This window comes from Pygocentrus nattereri, chromosome 14, assembly GCF_015220715.1.
Source record: "Pygocentrus nattereri isolate fPygNat1 chromosome 14, fPygNat1.pri, whole genome shotgun sequence".
Taxonomy (NCBI): domain Eukaryota; kingdom Metazoa; phylum Chordata; class Actinopteri; order Characiformes; family Serrasalmidae; genus Pygocentrus; species Pygocentrus nattereri.
In genome coordinates, this window is record NC_051224.1 from 8,807,470 (window position 1) to 8,821,114 (window position 13,645).

Consider the following 13,645-nt stretch of genomic DNA (forward strand, 5'->3'; position numbering starts at 1 on the left):
AAGTTCTTCTAACAATAGCTTACTGAAGACTCATTCTTGGCCATCTTACATTATTCTCCCACACACAAGCTTCAGAGTTTGCCAAGTGAACACTTAATTATTACTCTTTTCTCTACAACACTATTAGACCTCAAAAATGTGCTAGTTGTTGGACAATGTATAAATAAACTACCCAAAAATTTCCTTTCAAGGCGCACAGTGATGAAAATGGAAAATGTAAGTATAGCTACATCTTTTATAAACATGGCTAGTCTTTTCTTACAGTGGTGCTTCTGTAGTCTCTGTTTAAGGTCTAGGAATCCTACTTGTGATGAAGTATCTTGAAGGTAAATTTCGGAAGGCTACAAGTGCTTTTTTGCTAAGTAGCCAATTCTTTAACTGAACTATTCCTAGGTGTTTTCATTAGCCTCTGTGGCTAGCAGTCGGGCTTCCCAATGGGATACATTTTCCCAATGCATGCTGGGTATTGTAGTGACAGAAGGTTGATGAAAGAAAAAAATACAGAATCACAAGAGCAGGTGAAGGGCTGCGCTAAACGCTAACTTTAGGCTGGTATCCCGTTAAGTTAAAGTTAATTTAACGAACTCTATGGAGCATGTAATGGTTTAATGTCTAAAGAATTGTTCCTTAACGTTACAGGGCGGTTTTTAGTTGTAGCAAGAATTAATAGCCACATTTGAATTGTTAATTTGACTCACATTTGACAGCAGCCTCTGGGATTTGTTGCCAAAATAATTCAGATTTACAGCATTTGGCTGACACTCTTATCCAGAGCGACTTACAATTTGATCATTTTACACAGGTAGGCGAAGGTAGTGTTAGGAGTTTTGCCCAAGGAGTCTTATTGGTATAGTGTAGAGTGCTTGACCAAGCAGGGGATTGAACCCTAGTCTACAGCATAGAAGGCAGAGGTGTTACCCACTACACTATACTAACCACTAAGAGTATAGAAACGTTCACCACCGGCTTCCTCTGTGAAGATAAATGTAAAATAGAACATAATTACTTGATTTTATATGGAGCAGGGACAGGAAGAGCCTTAGAAACATTTTATTTTTCCTTTTCATTCGACGTGTTGGTTACTATGCTAAGCTAAGCCATTCATGCTGTTGCTTTTAATATAATGTTGCCATGGTTACTCCGACTTGGGAGGCGGGAGAACGCGAACAGGTACGTGAAGCCCCGCCCCGCGGTAGGCTTCAAGAGGAGAGGGGCGGGACTTGGGCAAATTGAGAGAGCTGCCTGCTTCAATTACTGCCGCACGGTGGACGCCTATGCACTTCTGCTGAGACACCAGCAGCGAGCAGAGAGTGCGGTCTCCTCACACGCAGCTCAGCCTTGTGACATCCTCAGCTCCTTCTGGGAGACGAAAAACTACTCCTTTCGGATAAGCCGTCTTCTCATCAGGCGTGTTTATGGTTTGGACTGAAGATCTCGCCATGTCTCGCACCGACGAGGTCCACCGCATTACGGAGAATGTCTACAAGGTAAAGTAGTTTGATGGCAACTTCTCGTTTATGGTTGACGGCGAGTCAGCGAGGTGTGGGGCTCTGTCGAGGTATTTTAAGCGGAGGAAATGTGCTGGAGTGCGTTGAGACAGGTCGCTGCTAAGTGAACGTCTAGTTCTTCAGTCGACATGCTAATTGGACTGTAGGGGAGAATTCATTCACACGGAGCTAAAGTTAGCTTCTTATTCGAATGTGCCGGTCCACCTTAAATGGTGCAGCGTAACTGTTGCGCCGTTTAAGGTGGAATGGAAAATTCGAATAAGAGACAAGCGAACACGAAGCTAACTTAAGTCTCGTATAATACACGAAGATGCGTAGTGTTTGTCAGGTGGCAAACTTGAGACTCAGTGCTTTCACAGTCTTGGTGGCAGACGCGTTTTAAACTAGCTTGTCTGTGGTATTTAAGGGCTTTCGCTCTCTCTCTCTCTCTCTCTCTCTCTCTCTCTCTCTCTCTCTCTCTCTCTCTCTCTCTCTCTCTCAAAAATATGACGGTCAGTTTTCATGATTGTACACGATTTTGGGAATTTGGCTTTTGCTCAAGCAGTGAATACTGCAGGCAGCTCAGTCCTCTGTTGGGGCTTGCTGGGTTGCAACAGGTTCTGTCAACTGCCCTCCGGCGATTCTCTACACAAAAAGTCCACCCAACTACCCCTCCTTACTTTCCCTGCTGTATTTATACCACATAACCCATCTTAAAAAGCCTAAACTTGCCTCCCCCGTTGGAATAACGTCCCCTCCTGTGATCCATAAGCCTGTTAAATAGGCCACCTGAAGTCTTGCACCTAAAACGAGGACAAAGAAACTATTCTGAGTGATCAAGGCCAGGCGGATGTGTCCTGTATCAGGGTGTTGCCTTTTTGCGTTAGAGAGCTTGTGAAACCCTATGTCATGGCTCACTTCTTCCTCACAGTGCTCCTACCTGGCCTTTCCAGCTTCAGGCTGGATTTTGGCACTGATCTGATTTGATCATTCAGGCTGTGGCATCTTATGGCGCAGTGGCTGTTTATTTTAGGTAGACGGTACTGGTTAGTGCAGGACTGACTCTGCAGTTACTGAAGGAATAAGGCAGAATTTAACCAGCCAAGCACTTAAAAGGGCATGAATAATGATAATAGTAACACATTTTGATGACTTGTTTCAAAGAAGTTTAATGAGATGTATACGAACTGCTCACAGTCTATATATGGAAATCTTTCTGCAAAAACAGCCTGTTTTGAATGGATTTTTTAAAGTGAGGTCATAAAAACTCATTCATTTGCATGTATTCAGCCTGTAATTAAGTTCTGCCCATTCAGGTTGAAGTTATGTGGAGTGTTTCACCTCTAAATGAGGCACAATACAGGGTAGCCAGTCAGAACAGAGATCATTTACATATATGCTTCTTAAAGGTACAGTAATGGAAATGGCCTGTTTTAAATTTAGTTTACAAGTTGGAAAATGGTCATGTAAAAATCAGTTATAGTTTTTGGTACATACACCCCACACAAATGCTGTGAGTGTGTCTCATATGGAAAAAAATTAAATGCAAGAACACTGTCGAGTCTCACCGAGCTAAATGTGGTCTTGTAATGAGAATACTTATCTCTGGGGGCAACCTGTTTAAGTTGGGGTGCTCAATTGGGCACCACATCTGCATGCTTAATTTGCATTTTTCTCGGGAATTTCTCACTTATGCTAACTTGCGTTACAACCATGGCCCAATGGCAGGCTTGTTTGTTGTTTGTCAGACATGGTGATGAGGACCTTCACGCCTTACTTTGAGACCAGCCTTCACAAGGCGTTTGGATTGGTTTCAAAGTGTCTCAGTAAGTTTGAAATGAGTCTTCTTGCTATATGATCATGTCTGAGCTTGTGAGATTAGGAAAAAGGTAGGATTTGGGCCTTTTTAAAGAAACTCGACGTTTCCATATGACCTGTTCAAAGTTCGTACCCATTAGAGAAACTGCTCAGTTGGGTAGAATGACAGGGTGTCTGTTAATGGGTCAGGTTTGAGGTCAGTTTGTGCACAGCGTAGTCAGTGGAGACAGTGAGGTGGTCAAACAGCTTGAATAATCACAGGAGGGAGGAGAACACCAGCCGCAGTGCTGTGAGTCACACCTGACCGTAGGGGTGTGTGTGTGTGTGTGTGTGTGCCTGTGTTTAAACATAGGGTGTGTGTCTGAACTCCTTTTAAGAACAGCTGTACTCAAAAGTACATACAAACATACACATATATACAAGACGCTCCCTGCCTGTGGTTAGAACTGCCACCCCACCTGTGGAGCTGTTAGGTTTCTGATCAGTGGCCCTCACCATGAGTCTCCCTCCCTGTTTCCTGACTCCCAGTCCAGCGTCAAGTGCTGCTCTCTGGGGTCGGTGTAGTTTGGTAACGTGGTGGATAACAGCTCTCAGGAGTTTAAAGGTTCAGTTGACCTTTCTGTGCTCTGCTTACAAATGTGTTCTGTCGTAGCAGTTTTGCTAGGTTTGATAGACTATAGAGAATGTAAAATTCAGTTTCGCCCAGTTGACTACAAAATTACGATCACCAGCCAAATCGGTCCTATTTAAATGTTCCTTCCTCTATAAAGAAAAGAGAGAGCTTAGAGCAGACCTGCAGCGAGAACGGCGGTGGCAGCAATTTAGTCAGAATTATTATGGTAAGAGGTGTTACTGAGGAATATGTACTGCTGTGTTTGTATTTTGTTTTTGAGCTATAAAGGTTTTGATTGTAGAAGTCCATGAGTAGCTTAGTGTTAAAATGAATGCTGATTCTAAGGTAAGTTAAAGTTGTTCTATTTTTATCTGTATTTGGTAGAAATCATTTTGGTACACTTTGTAAAGATGAATAATGTTACAGGAAAAAAAAAGAAACGGAGATTATTTTGGCTCATGTTGTGGTGCACATGCCAATATTTGTATTGTTTCACCAAAGTTTGCTAAAGGATTTAGTTTAAAAGATGACAAACATCTTCAACTAACATTAATATGACCAGCTCCAGTGTTAGCTTTAGCATTAGCTCATCTGAAGGAGTAGCTTCCCTCGCTAAATCCTTTTTGTCTTGTGAGGGGCAAAAGTGTAATGTTTTTATAACGGCCTACGTTATCAACAAATTTGACTTAGGTTTTAGGTGGAGGGATTGGTAACACAGAGTTTGTGAACTGTCTGTAAATGAGACCATTTAGAATCAGAAGCAAACAAATGTGTTATGTATATGACAGTGCAGCCACATCTGACTGTCAGACTGGCACATTATAAATACAGGCCTGGACAAGTGAAATCAGTCACATACTGGTTACAAAAATCGCTGTTAGATCTTTTGCCCAAGTCGTTCAACCCTAGGTAGGGTTAGGGTATCAGGCATCCTTATGGGCCAGCTTTAGCCTGCAGGCAGCACTGCTCTACTCATGCTACCATTTCTCATTTGGTTAAATGGGAGTTTTGACAATGTTCTTTAAAGCTTGTCCAAGCAGGCAACAGTTGCGGTGAAAGAATGCATACTTGGGTGGGGCATAGGACAATTTCCTATCCCTGCAAGTCTCACTGCTATAGGAATAAGACTCTGATAGGCAGAGTGACTTGCACTGATGGGCACTTGTAGTGTTTGGAGTCTTGGCCAAGGACTTGTAACGCATTAGGTTATATTAAGTGACTATTGGACTAAAACACAGACAATTCATCATCAAACCTCATTAGCATGTCTATTTAAAATTACATAACAGCTCAACGTGGTTTGAGACGAGTGTGCATTTCCATTCTTTGACATGATACTAATTGGTGGAGTAAGGTCTTCCATAATGTGTTAGCTACATTAGCCTTGTAGCTCCAGTGCCACACTAAAGAAGCAAACATGGATCACTAAACATGTCTTGGCTGATTTATATTTGGCAGATGAAGAAATTGTGCAAAATGTGCACACTTATAGAACCATCTCTTTGAATACCTAAAGGCATATGCAAATCCAGATCTCTCCAGGTTTTCCCAGGTTTCTCAGCTCCAGGCGTAGTTGTGTTCTAGCACAGATCCGAAAGCTACAGGGGGTGGAGGGTGGCTTCTCCTTCACCTGGATAAAACTCTGAACCTAAGCCACCTGGTGCTCGCCAGGCTCAGCCGTTCTCCACTGGAGCAGGAGAGGGAGTGAAAATCACCTCACGCCAGCCAAGTCCTGCAAGTAGTTGGCAGCTCTTGGCAAAGCGAGGGATTGTGAAGGGAGGGGTGTGTGGATAAACAGTACCTGTTGCTGTGCACAGGGCAGGGTATGACTTGTCGAGAGTCCTCAGCAGAAACGGCACTTGAGAGGGGAGTGTCTCCACACCTCTCTCAAAGAGTCAACCGTGGGGAAGTTTACCTGTTTGGATTCGACTGCAGTGCTAATGTATCCCACAGTGGAAAATAGTAGGTGTGGTCTTGACTTTGTGCGTGCCAGTCCTGTGAGGTCATATGCAGTGATAACAAGGAAGGTGCTGCAGAGCATCAAACATGAGAATTCTTCTGTTTTAAGCTTCTCCATATTGAGCGAGTGATGAACCAGAGAATTTTAGATCCGATTTGTCTCTCGATTTTAAAGTCGCAGCCGTTTTGCTTTTTCTAGACTTTTTCTACCCTGTGACTTAGGATAATGCAGAGCAACATGCATCTGTAGGGCTGTAGGCTTACCTTTTTAGGTCGTAACACTCGTGTTGCTCAAAAAATTAGTAGCACATAGAGAAGCATGTTTGAAAGTGTGTCTTATTATTCAAAAATATCAAAGAGAAATCAAATGCATTCATTTAAAATATTGATGTTGATGCATTTTCAGCATTGACGTTATCAGTGGGTCAATCGTGGCAGCCCTAGGAATCACAAGGTTTTTGAGGCAGTGGTGTGACCGCTTCTTCAGATGAGCGAACAACTTGTCTTCTACAGGTGGTCTTTTCTGCTCAGTGGACGATGTGCCAACACGTTAGTTTGTCAGTGAAATAGATATTCACAGTTTCTGGCCCTGGCCAGCATCAGCTGGTATAGTTTGTGTGGTTGAGTCATGTCTCGTTCATGTCCTTCACAGTATGTCCTTGGCAGTGCAATGATGTAAGGGCACTCATGTCCTAAGGCAGCAAAGGATGATATAAATACACCATATTTACTCGAAATAGGATGATATAGGCTACATACTTTCATATCCCTAGTAGACAACACCTGACACTAGGTTACCCACAGAAATGCATCCTCATGTTTTTGAATTGAAAATGGCATTTGCTGCTACTTTTTTTTTGCTTCTGCTAAAATGGTAACTACATTATTTCGTTTGACAAAGCAAATTGGAGCATTATTATTATATATTTTTGGGGGGGGCATGCGTCTTGAAGGTAAAAAAAATTAAAAAAAAGTCCACCTGTACACTATAGTGCAATCTGCATAATTAAAGGATCTTCAGAATCTGGGCAGCGGTAGGTTTTTTTTTTTTTTTTTTTTTTTTTTTTTTTTTTTTTTTTTTTTTTTTTTTTTGCAGCTGAGCTACACTGTTAGTTGTAATCACCAATAGGGTGATATGATTAAAAAAAAAAAGCGAGTAAGAGGACTGCACTTGAAAGTGCATGTGGGGAAATCTAGACAGGTGGTTTCTTAGCAACAACATGCTATTAAGTATTTCTGTCATTGTCGTGTCGAGAGAGAGAGAGAGAGAGAGAGAGAGAGATGGATGGATGGATAGAGAGGGATGGATGGATGGATGGATGGATAGAGAGAGAGAGAGAGAGAGAGAGGGATAGATAGAGAGAGGAAAGATGGATAGATAGAGAGAGGAAAGAGTGGGAAGAAGAGGGCAATGTGGAGGAACTGATGAGTGCTCAGTAAACAGGAATGCACTGTTAAAAAAACCCTCGGAGGCAGAACCGTAAGCTGTTGCTCTTTTGTTTAGCTCTCTTAAAAGGCTTTTTGGGAGGGAGATGCCTTTTAGCTTTCCCTCTCATTTTAATGTCCACTGTAATTACTCTCTGCTGACAGCTCAACCGTACTGACTTATAACACATTTACCGTCTTAAGTCAGTGGTTTGTTTGTCTCTGAATTGCGTAACGATCCATTCAGTTCCTTAAAATGTTGACTAAGCTGAGCTCGTGTTAAGTTACTAAAGGTATGACTTTTGCAGAACCGTTAGAAGACGCAGGGCCTGGGAAGACTGCGTTTATCACCAGCTTTCTGACAGTCATTTGGAAAAGTGTGCCTCACGAAATGGGTTTTATAAGACGAGGCACAGAACGACTTCATACACCCACATTCTGCCTGAGTGTGGAGGCGGATGGCTCAGAGCCGCTGCTGCTGCGTCTTATTGTCAGCCGCTCTCTCTTTAAAACCTTCTCTGAAACAAGGCAGGCTCTTAAAGCAAACTGGCCAAGCACTCTCAAAAATCTGGACTTTGTTTTGATGTTTTGAACACCACTAACAAGCTGTACGTCTTGTTGAATTAACCCAAGGTTAGGCGTGAAGTAGTTGAACCGTGGGCTCTTGTTGGCATGCCAGACGGCTTGATGCCGCATTTTCTGCTCGATAAGTCCTGGTGTTTGTCATTTTTAAGAGTTTTTAAAGGTCCAGGTTGCTGGATCTCTTCTGTGGTACATGGTGTGAACACGAGGAGAGAATGGGGTGCCAGTGGTGGCCTTTGGAAGAGGGAGCAAGTGTAGGAGAAGGGGGGTGGCGAAAGGGCGTGGGTGAAAGAAAGACAGAGGGGTGGGGGGGTGTGTGAGTTTCCACTTCCTTGTGGAAATGGTCTGTAATTGCTACGTGGGGATGTGGGCCTATAATTACCCGGAGAAGAAGAGCTAGAGCAGAGGAGCAGGCAGCTATGCACTTGGGCGGCTGCTTGGCGACCTCCTCTAGGTGCTTTCACGTCTCATTTAGTGTGAGCTAGTTAACAGGTAGCAAAGAGGAGTGGGATGGCTGTAATGTGCAGTTTGACTTGCACCCACGGCTGGGATGGGCTTGATGGAATGGCTTTGGTGAGAAATCAAGTTTACACAATTTTCCCCTTTGCCCAAATGAAACCAGTCATGCAGATTTGGTGTCTGAAGTTTTATACCGGAGGAATGGAGGCTGAAGAAGCTTCCGTCCCACCAGCTACCTGCTGAAATCCTCGCACTCTTGCTTCAGTTATGGAGTGAAGTTAAATAGACATGGTTTATGACTCTGACATACTGATATTTTTAAAAATGGACAAAAGAACAGACCAAATTCAGGCTTCTGAAAAACCGCTACTACTTTTTTCACCTATTGTATGTGCAGTGTTCATCTACAGTGCTTCTGTTGGTATGGGGTTAGTAAGGGTAAATGAAAGTCGTAGCATAAGATGTAAACAAAGTGATTCCGAGTGGTTTGCTGTGAAATTCTCAGTTCTAGAGAAACTGAATTGTTCACTGTGGTGGTGATAGGAATCAGACCTATTATATATGCTATTATATTAAATGATTATGAATATGTTGCCTGAGACGTGGCTTAATGTTAGTTTTGAGAAGTTTTTGGCCTGAAACATATTTTTTTTTGTCCAGGGTGTACAAAAACAGTGCTCAAAGCTTTGCAACAGTGCACCATTTCGCATTAAGATGCCCCAAAGGTCTCAGTGAGTGAATTATGCAGAAATTTGAAATTTTGCCAAGTTATTCTATTAAGTTTAGAAATTCACATGGCTACTACTACTCAGGCATACAGATCAGATTAATAAGCTATGTAACTGAAGAAAGGTGGTGCATAAAGGTGGGCAATCTGATTGATTTGACTTTGTTTGTAACCCATAATATTTCTTTATAATGCTATTCCTGGTATCTCTAGTTGCTGCACATTTATTAATGTTATTTTATCAGTTTCAGCGTCAGCGGATGTCACTGTGTGTGTTTACATTAGTTTGTTTGTCCAACAAATAAGAATTTTTCCATCACCTAAATTGCACCACTCAGCTGGAGCGGCTTCTGGTCTTATCGCGTCACGGAGGTAAGCTAATGTGGCATTAGGAGTCTTGCTCAGAGACGCTTACTGGCACAGCGTGATATTCTTCCCTGGTAGAGAATCCAACCCCAGCCAACTGTTTGGAGGGTAGAGGTGTTTCCTGCTGTGCTATACAGTCTGTAAGCTCAAGACCACAGTGGTCATGTTTTTTATTCTCACACTTAACAAGTGTTTAATGATTAAATGCATGTCTTCATCTTACAGTTGGTATGGTGTAATGTATAGCACTGCTACCCGCCACGCAGCAGACTGATGTTTGATTCTCAGCTTGGGACAGAGCCAAACGTCTTTGGATAAGATAATGCTGTGATACTTACCTCAGTAGCATGGTAAGACTAAGTTGTTCTGGACGATGGAGTCTTCCAGCAGATGTAAATATGACAGGCCATTTTCCCCTTTTTAAAAGGGTTATGCTTTCTTAGTAGTCAAATGTTGGATGAGCAAACAAATCTAAGTTGGTTAAACAAAGTAACGTTAAAAGGATGACCAAAGAAGTCTCTCAACAGTTTCTTATTTGCAATTTATATTACATTTAGTTTAACTGGATTTTGGGTCTATCCAGGTGGAGTTCTCAAAACCATGAAAGCATTGGTACAACCCAACTGGTTAACATTTACAGTCTTAAAAATAAAGATTCCAAAATGTTAAATTCCTGGAAACAATGGTTTTTATCAATTAAAAAGTGAAAAATAAAAAACATCCATCAATTGTAAGGTTCTCTAGGGAGGTGGGTCTCAAACCAGTCATCAGGTGGGCCACATGTTTGCTCCAACCCTGCTCACAATGCATAGGCATAGAGCAAAAATGTGTTCTGTCTGGTGGTCCCTTCGGGCCGGTTTGTGAATGACAGCTTTAAGGAACAAATAGTGATTCTTCTGTGATTGGCATCCCTCCAAAGAACCCTTTTTCAGCACCTTAACTTTTAAGTGTAGGCAGCCTTAAGCAGCCTTAAGCTTGCAAAATTCTCTCTTGTCTGATGAAGCACATTCCCTCAAGTGGTCCAGAATTCTGTGAGGTCATGCTACCTTTCTTCCAGGATGTCATCCTTGACATTTACCACTCAAAGCAAGATCTCATTAGTGCAGCCTTCTGACAGTTTTTGAAGGGTGAAAAGGTGACGATGACTGCGGATGACTCCCTTCTTCCGGGCTGTGGAGGAGTTAAAGCTGAGGCTAGAGCAGCGCTCGATGCAGTTGTATCAGGGAATACGCGAGCAAACACAGGATGCTCAGGCCTTCGATCTTTGTGCTTCAGAGATGTGTTACTGATGATCAAACGTTTGACTCATGTAGTGGCTAAAAAGTTATCAGCCGTTATCGGGATTTGGATTTTGGATGGCATTCATGAACCAATCGAAGAACAGAGCTTCTAGAATGTAGGCCTGTCATAGTAGACCTGTGTACCACATTGATTTAACAAGTGCTGAGTTTGAAGAACGTGATTAGATTTAAATGTTTGTAGATATATCTAGAGTACTCTTGTGTAAGGGTCAAAGGGACTTTTTTTTTTTTCTACATTTGCAAAGATATCGCACAGACAAATGCTTCTGCTACAGAGATATGGGCCAGTAATTACTCTGTGAGACATTCAAAATCTGTTCCCATTAAGTGCTCAAAGAAAATGAATCAATCAAGGAAAAAAAAAAACCTGGCTCACACTGTGGTTTCCATGGACACGGTTCTCAGTTGCTGGGGTGTTGAGCGTTTCGCAAGGGGTCAGAAGGTTATGTGGCTGAAGAGATCTGACTAACAGAATATCTTTCAACGGCCAAGGGCACAACGAGACAAAAAGTATAAAAGAAGTCTTTGTATCAGCTCCCACTGTATCTCATAATGAAGGAGAGGGGCAGAGTTTCATTCTGTATTTTCATTAAAACCAGGCTCTGCTTCACTTTGCCACGGTTGCTGTATTGATCCCCACTGCTGTTTCTCGTGGTCAATAAAATCTGCTGCAGTCCCTTTTCATTTTTCCCATTACAGTTTAGGGACAGAGAGATGATTCTGAGCTGATGGAAATCTGATTAAAATCTAATGCCTTTATGCCTACGTCTGCTGGCATGTTATTCCTTCTGGTGCAGATGGTGGTAATTTTAAATGTATTACATTCGAGGATTAACAGCATGCTAGTCAGATCAACTCCAAGTTTTATCGCCTTTCTAGGGAAATGGTAATTATGAAGTTTGTCTCGGATTGAGCTGGCAGAAAAAGAAAGCATTTGGTGTGCAGTTATGATGCCTCCGTGTTCAGTCGTTACACGAAATGTCAGTTAGTTGGTGAATCACGTTGGTACAGGATCAACAAAGTGCAGCAATATTGTGAAGCACATATCATTGTGCATTGTGCCTCCTTGCTGTCTTGTTGTCTCAGTGGACAGTAAGTGAGTTAGTGTTACAGTAATGATTGATTGCACAATTCCACACATCACTGTTTTGTACACAGTTTTTGGAAAAAAAAGATGGACAGGAAGTTAATCATTTTAATTTTTGGCAAGAAATGGACAGTAATGGACAATAGGCTAATGCCTTTGCAAAATGGAGGCTTACTGGTGCTCTTGGGTGACTTATTCCAGGTATATTGTAGAGTCAGAAAGGTAAAGTTGGACATTGTTTATTTTTTATATTTTTATATATATATATATATATATATATATATATATATATATATATATATATAAAACAATTCTGTGTAATGTTAGATTTTTGTGTCTGTGTTACTTTGTTCAGTTTGAGTAGTGCGTCAGAGTTTGCTTGATGCAAACCCTAGACCACTGTTTTCAGGGGAACAAGGGATCTTTGGGAATAATGGGTGGTCTAGGTTGCTACCATACTTAAACGTGACGGACTCTTGTGGCAAACTGACCGGAAAAAGCTTAAAGCTCAAGCTATGTGGCCTTCTAGTAGAGCTAAGTGGTTAGGCTACATAGTCTATAGTGTTATTAATGTCATACAGTGATGTTGATGTTCCGCTTTAGCTGTACTGACAGACTAGGAAAAACTGCAGTGTGTGGAACTGGAATGTAGGGAATAGCAAAAAAAAGAAAGGAAATTTATGCACTCCTTTAACAGTAGGGATGTACAATGATGTTGGAATTGTAGTGTACTGTGCAAATGTCTTGGACACCTGCATGTTATTTAAAACAATGTACCTTGGTAATAAGCGTGTTTTGTGCTTGTAAACACACAACAGATGGTTAGGACATTGAATTTATGCATGCAAATATATAAAAAGTTCAAAGGTTTTTATTATTTTTTTTAAATATAAGAAGATAACTGCATTGGAAGATAACTACAGTTAATACTGAGCTTTCCAAAAGAGGTTTGGAAAGGGTTAAACAAAAACATTGATGGGTAAAATCACTACTTACTTATTTAATTACATTTATTGTAATATTAGTGTTTTCTCAGAGCAATTAAATCTGCTTTTTGGTGCTAGACACTGTCAGAACTGCTGCCCAGCACTGCTTCTAAAGTTTGTTTTACCTTGTGTTCATAGCTTATACGGTTCATTAGAGAAACGTGTTGAGACAGACTCCAGCCAGTCTGGTCTTTTATAACTGCTTTATTCTGGTCATGAATACGGAAATATGCTTCTGCATTTGTTCTCGAAAAGCTTTTGAGCTGGATTAAACGGTTAAGGCTTGCTGATCTTTGTCCCCTGAACATGACGCGTCTCTGAAGCTCCGCCTCTGCTCACACGTCCCAGAATGCAAGGCTGCGTTTGCTGGCTGCCGAACAGCAGTGTGGACTCAGGCCTTGGCAGCAAGGTTAGCCTGGCAAACGTGTCAGAAAAGAAGCTTGGCTATGCTAAGCCCCCACTCCCCACCTTGTGAATGCAGTGCATTCTGGGCATTCCTGCGTGTAATGAGCGGGTTCTACAAGTGTCCTTCACAGGATCTGAGAATTCAAAGTGGCTTGGCATGACACTCTGCGGTCGGATGCCTGTTGAAAGTGGATGAATGTAGAACTGCGTTGAGTGCTGGATGGGGTCAGCGACCTTTTGGGTGGTGGAGGAATGCAGTGAAAAACATCTTTCTGCTTTTAGAAGTTATGCTTTAACCAGGGGTGCTTTTAGACCTGCAGACAGTGCATTATGTGCATCCCTTGTACTCTAAAATGAAGTTAAAACCATTAAACATTTGCACACGTACCCTGCTTAGGAGAGTTACACAAGCGCAGAGTTTACTAGTTAA

The 13,645-nt window shown here is 41.9% G+C and overlaps 1 protein-coding gene across 6 annotated transcripts in view; it reads left to right on the forward strand.

Moving 5' to 3' along the window:
- Positions 1-1,254: 1,254 nt before the first annotated feature.
- The window catches only part of baiap2a (BAR/IMD domain containing adaptor protein 2a), a 102,205-nt gene continuing 89,814 nt past the window's right edge, over positions 1,255-13,645 (forward strand). For 4 of the 6 annotated variants that reach the window (XM_017705958.2, XM_017705959.2, XM_017705960.2 and 1 more), the window contains exon 1: positions 1,256-1,487. In XM_017705958.2, coding sequence (XP_017561447.1) covers positions 1,416-1,487 — 72 coding nt within the window. In that variant the 5' untranslated portion in view covers positions 1,256-1,415. Of the gene's footprint in view, positions 1,488-13,645 lie in introns of all 6 variants that reach the window. The other 2 variants (XM_017705956.2, XM_017705955.2) reach the window with 1 other exon arrangement.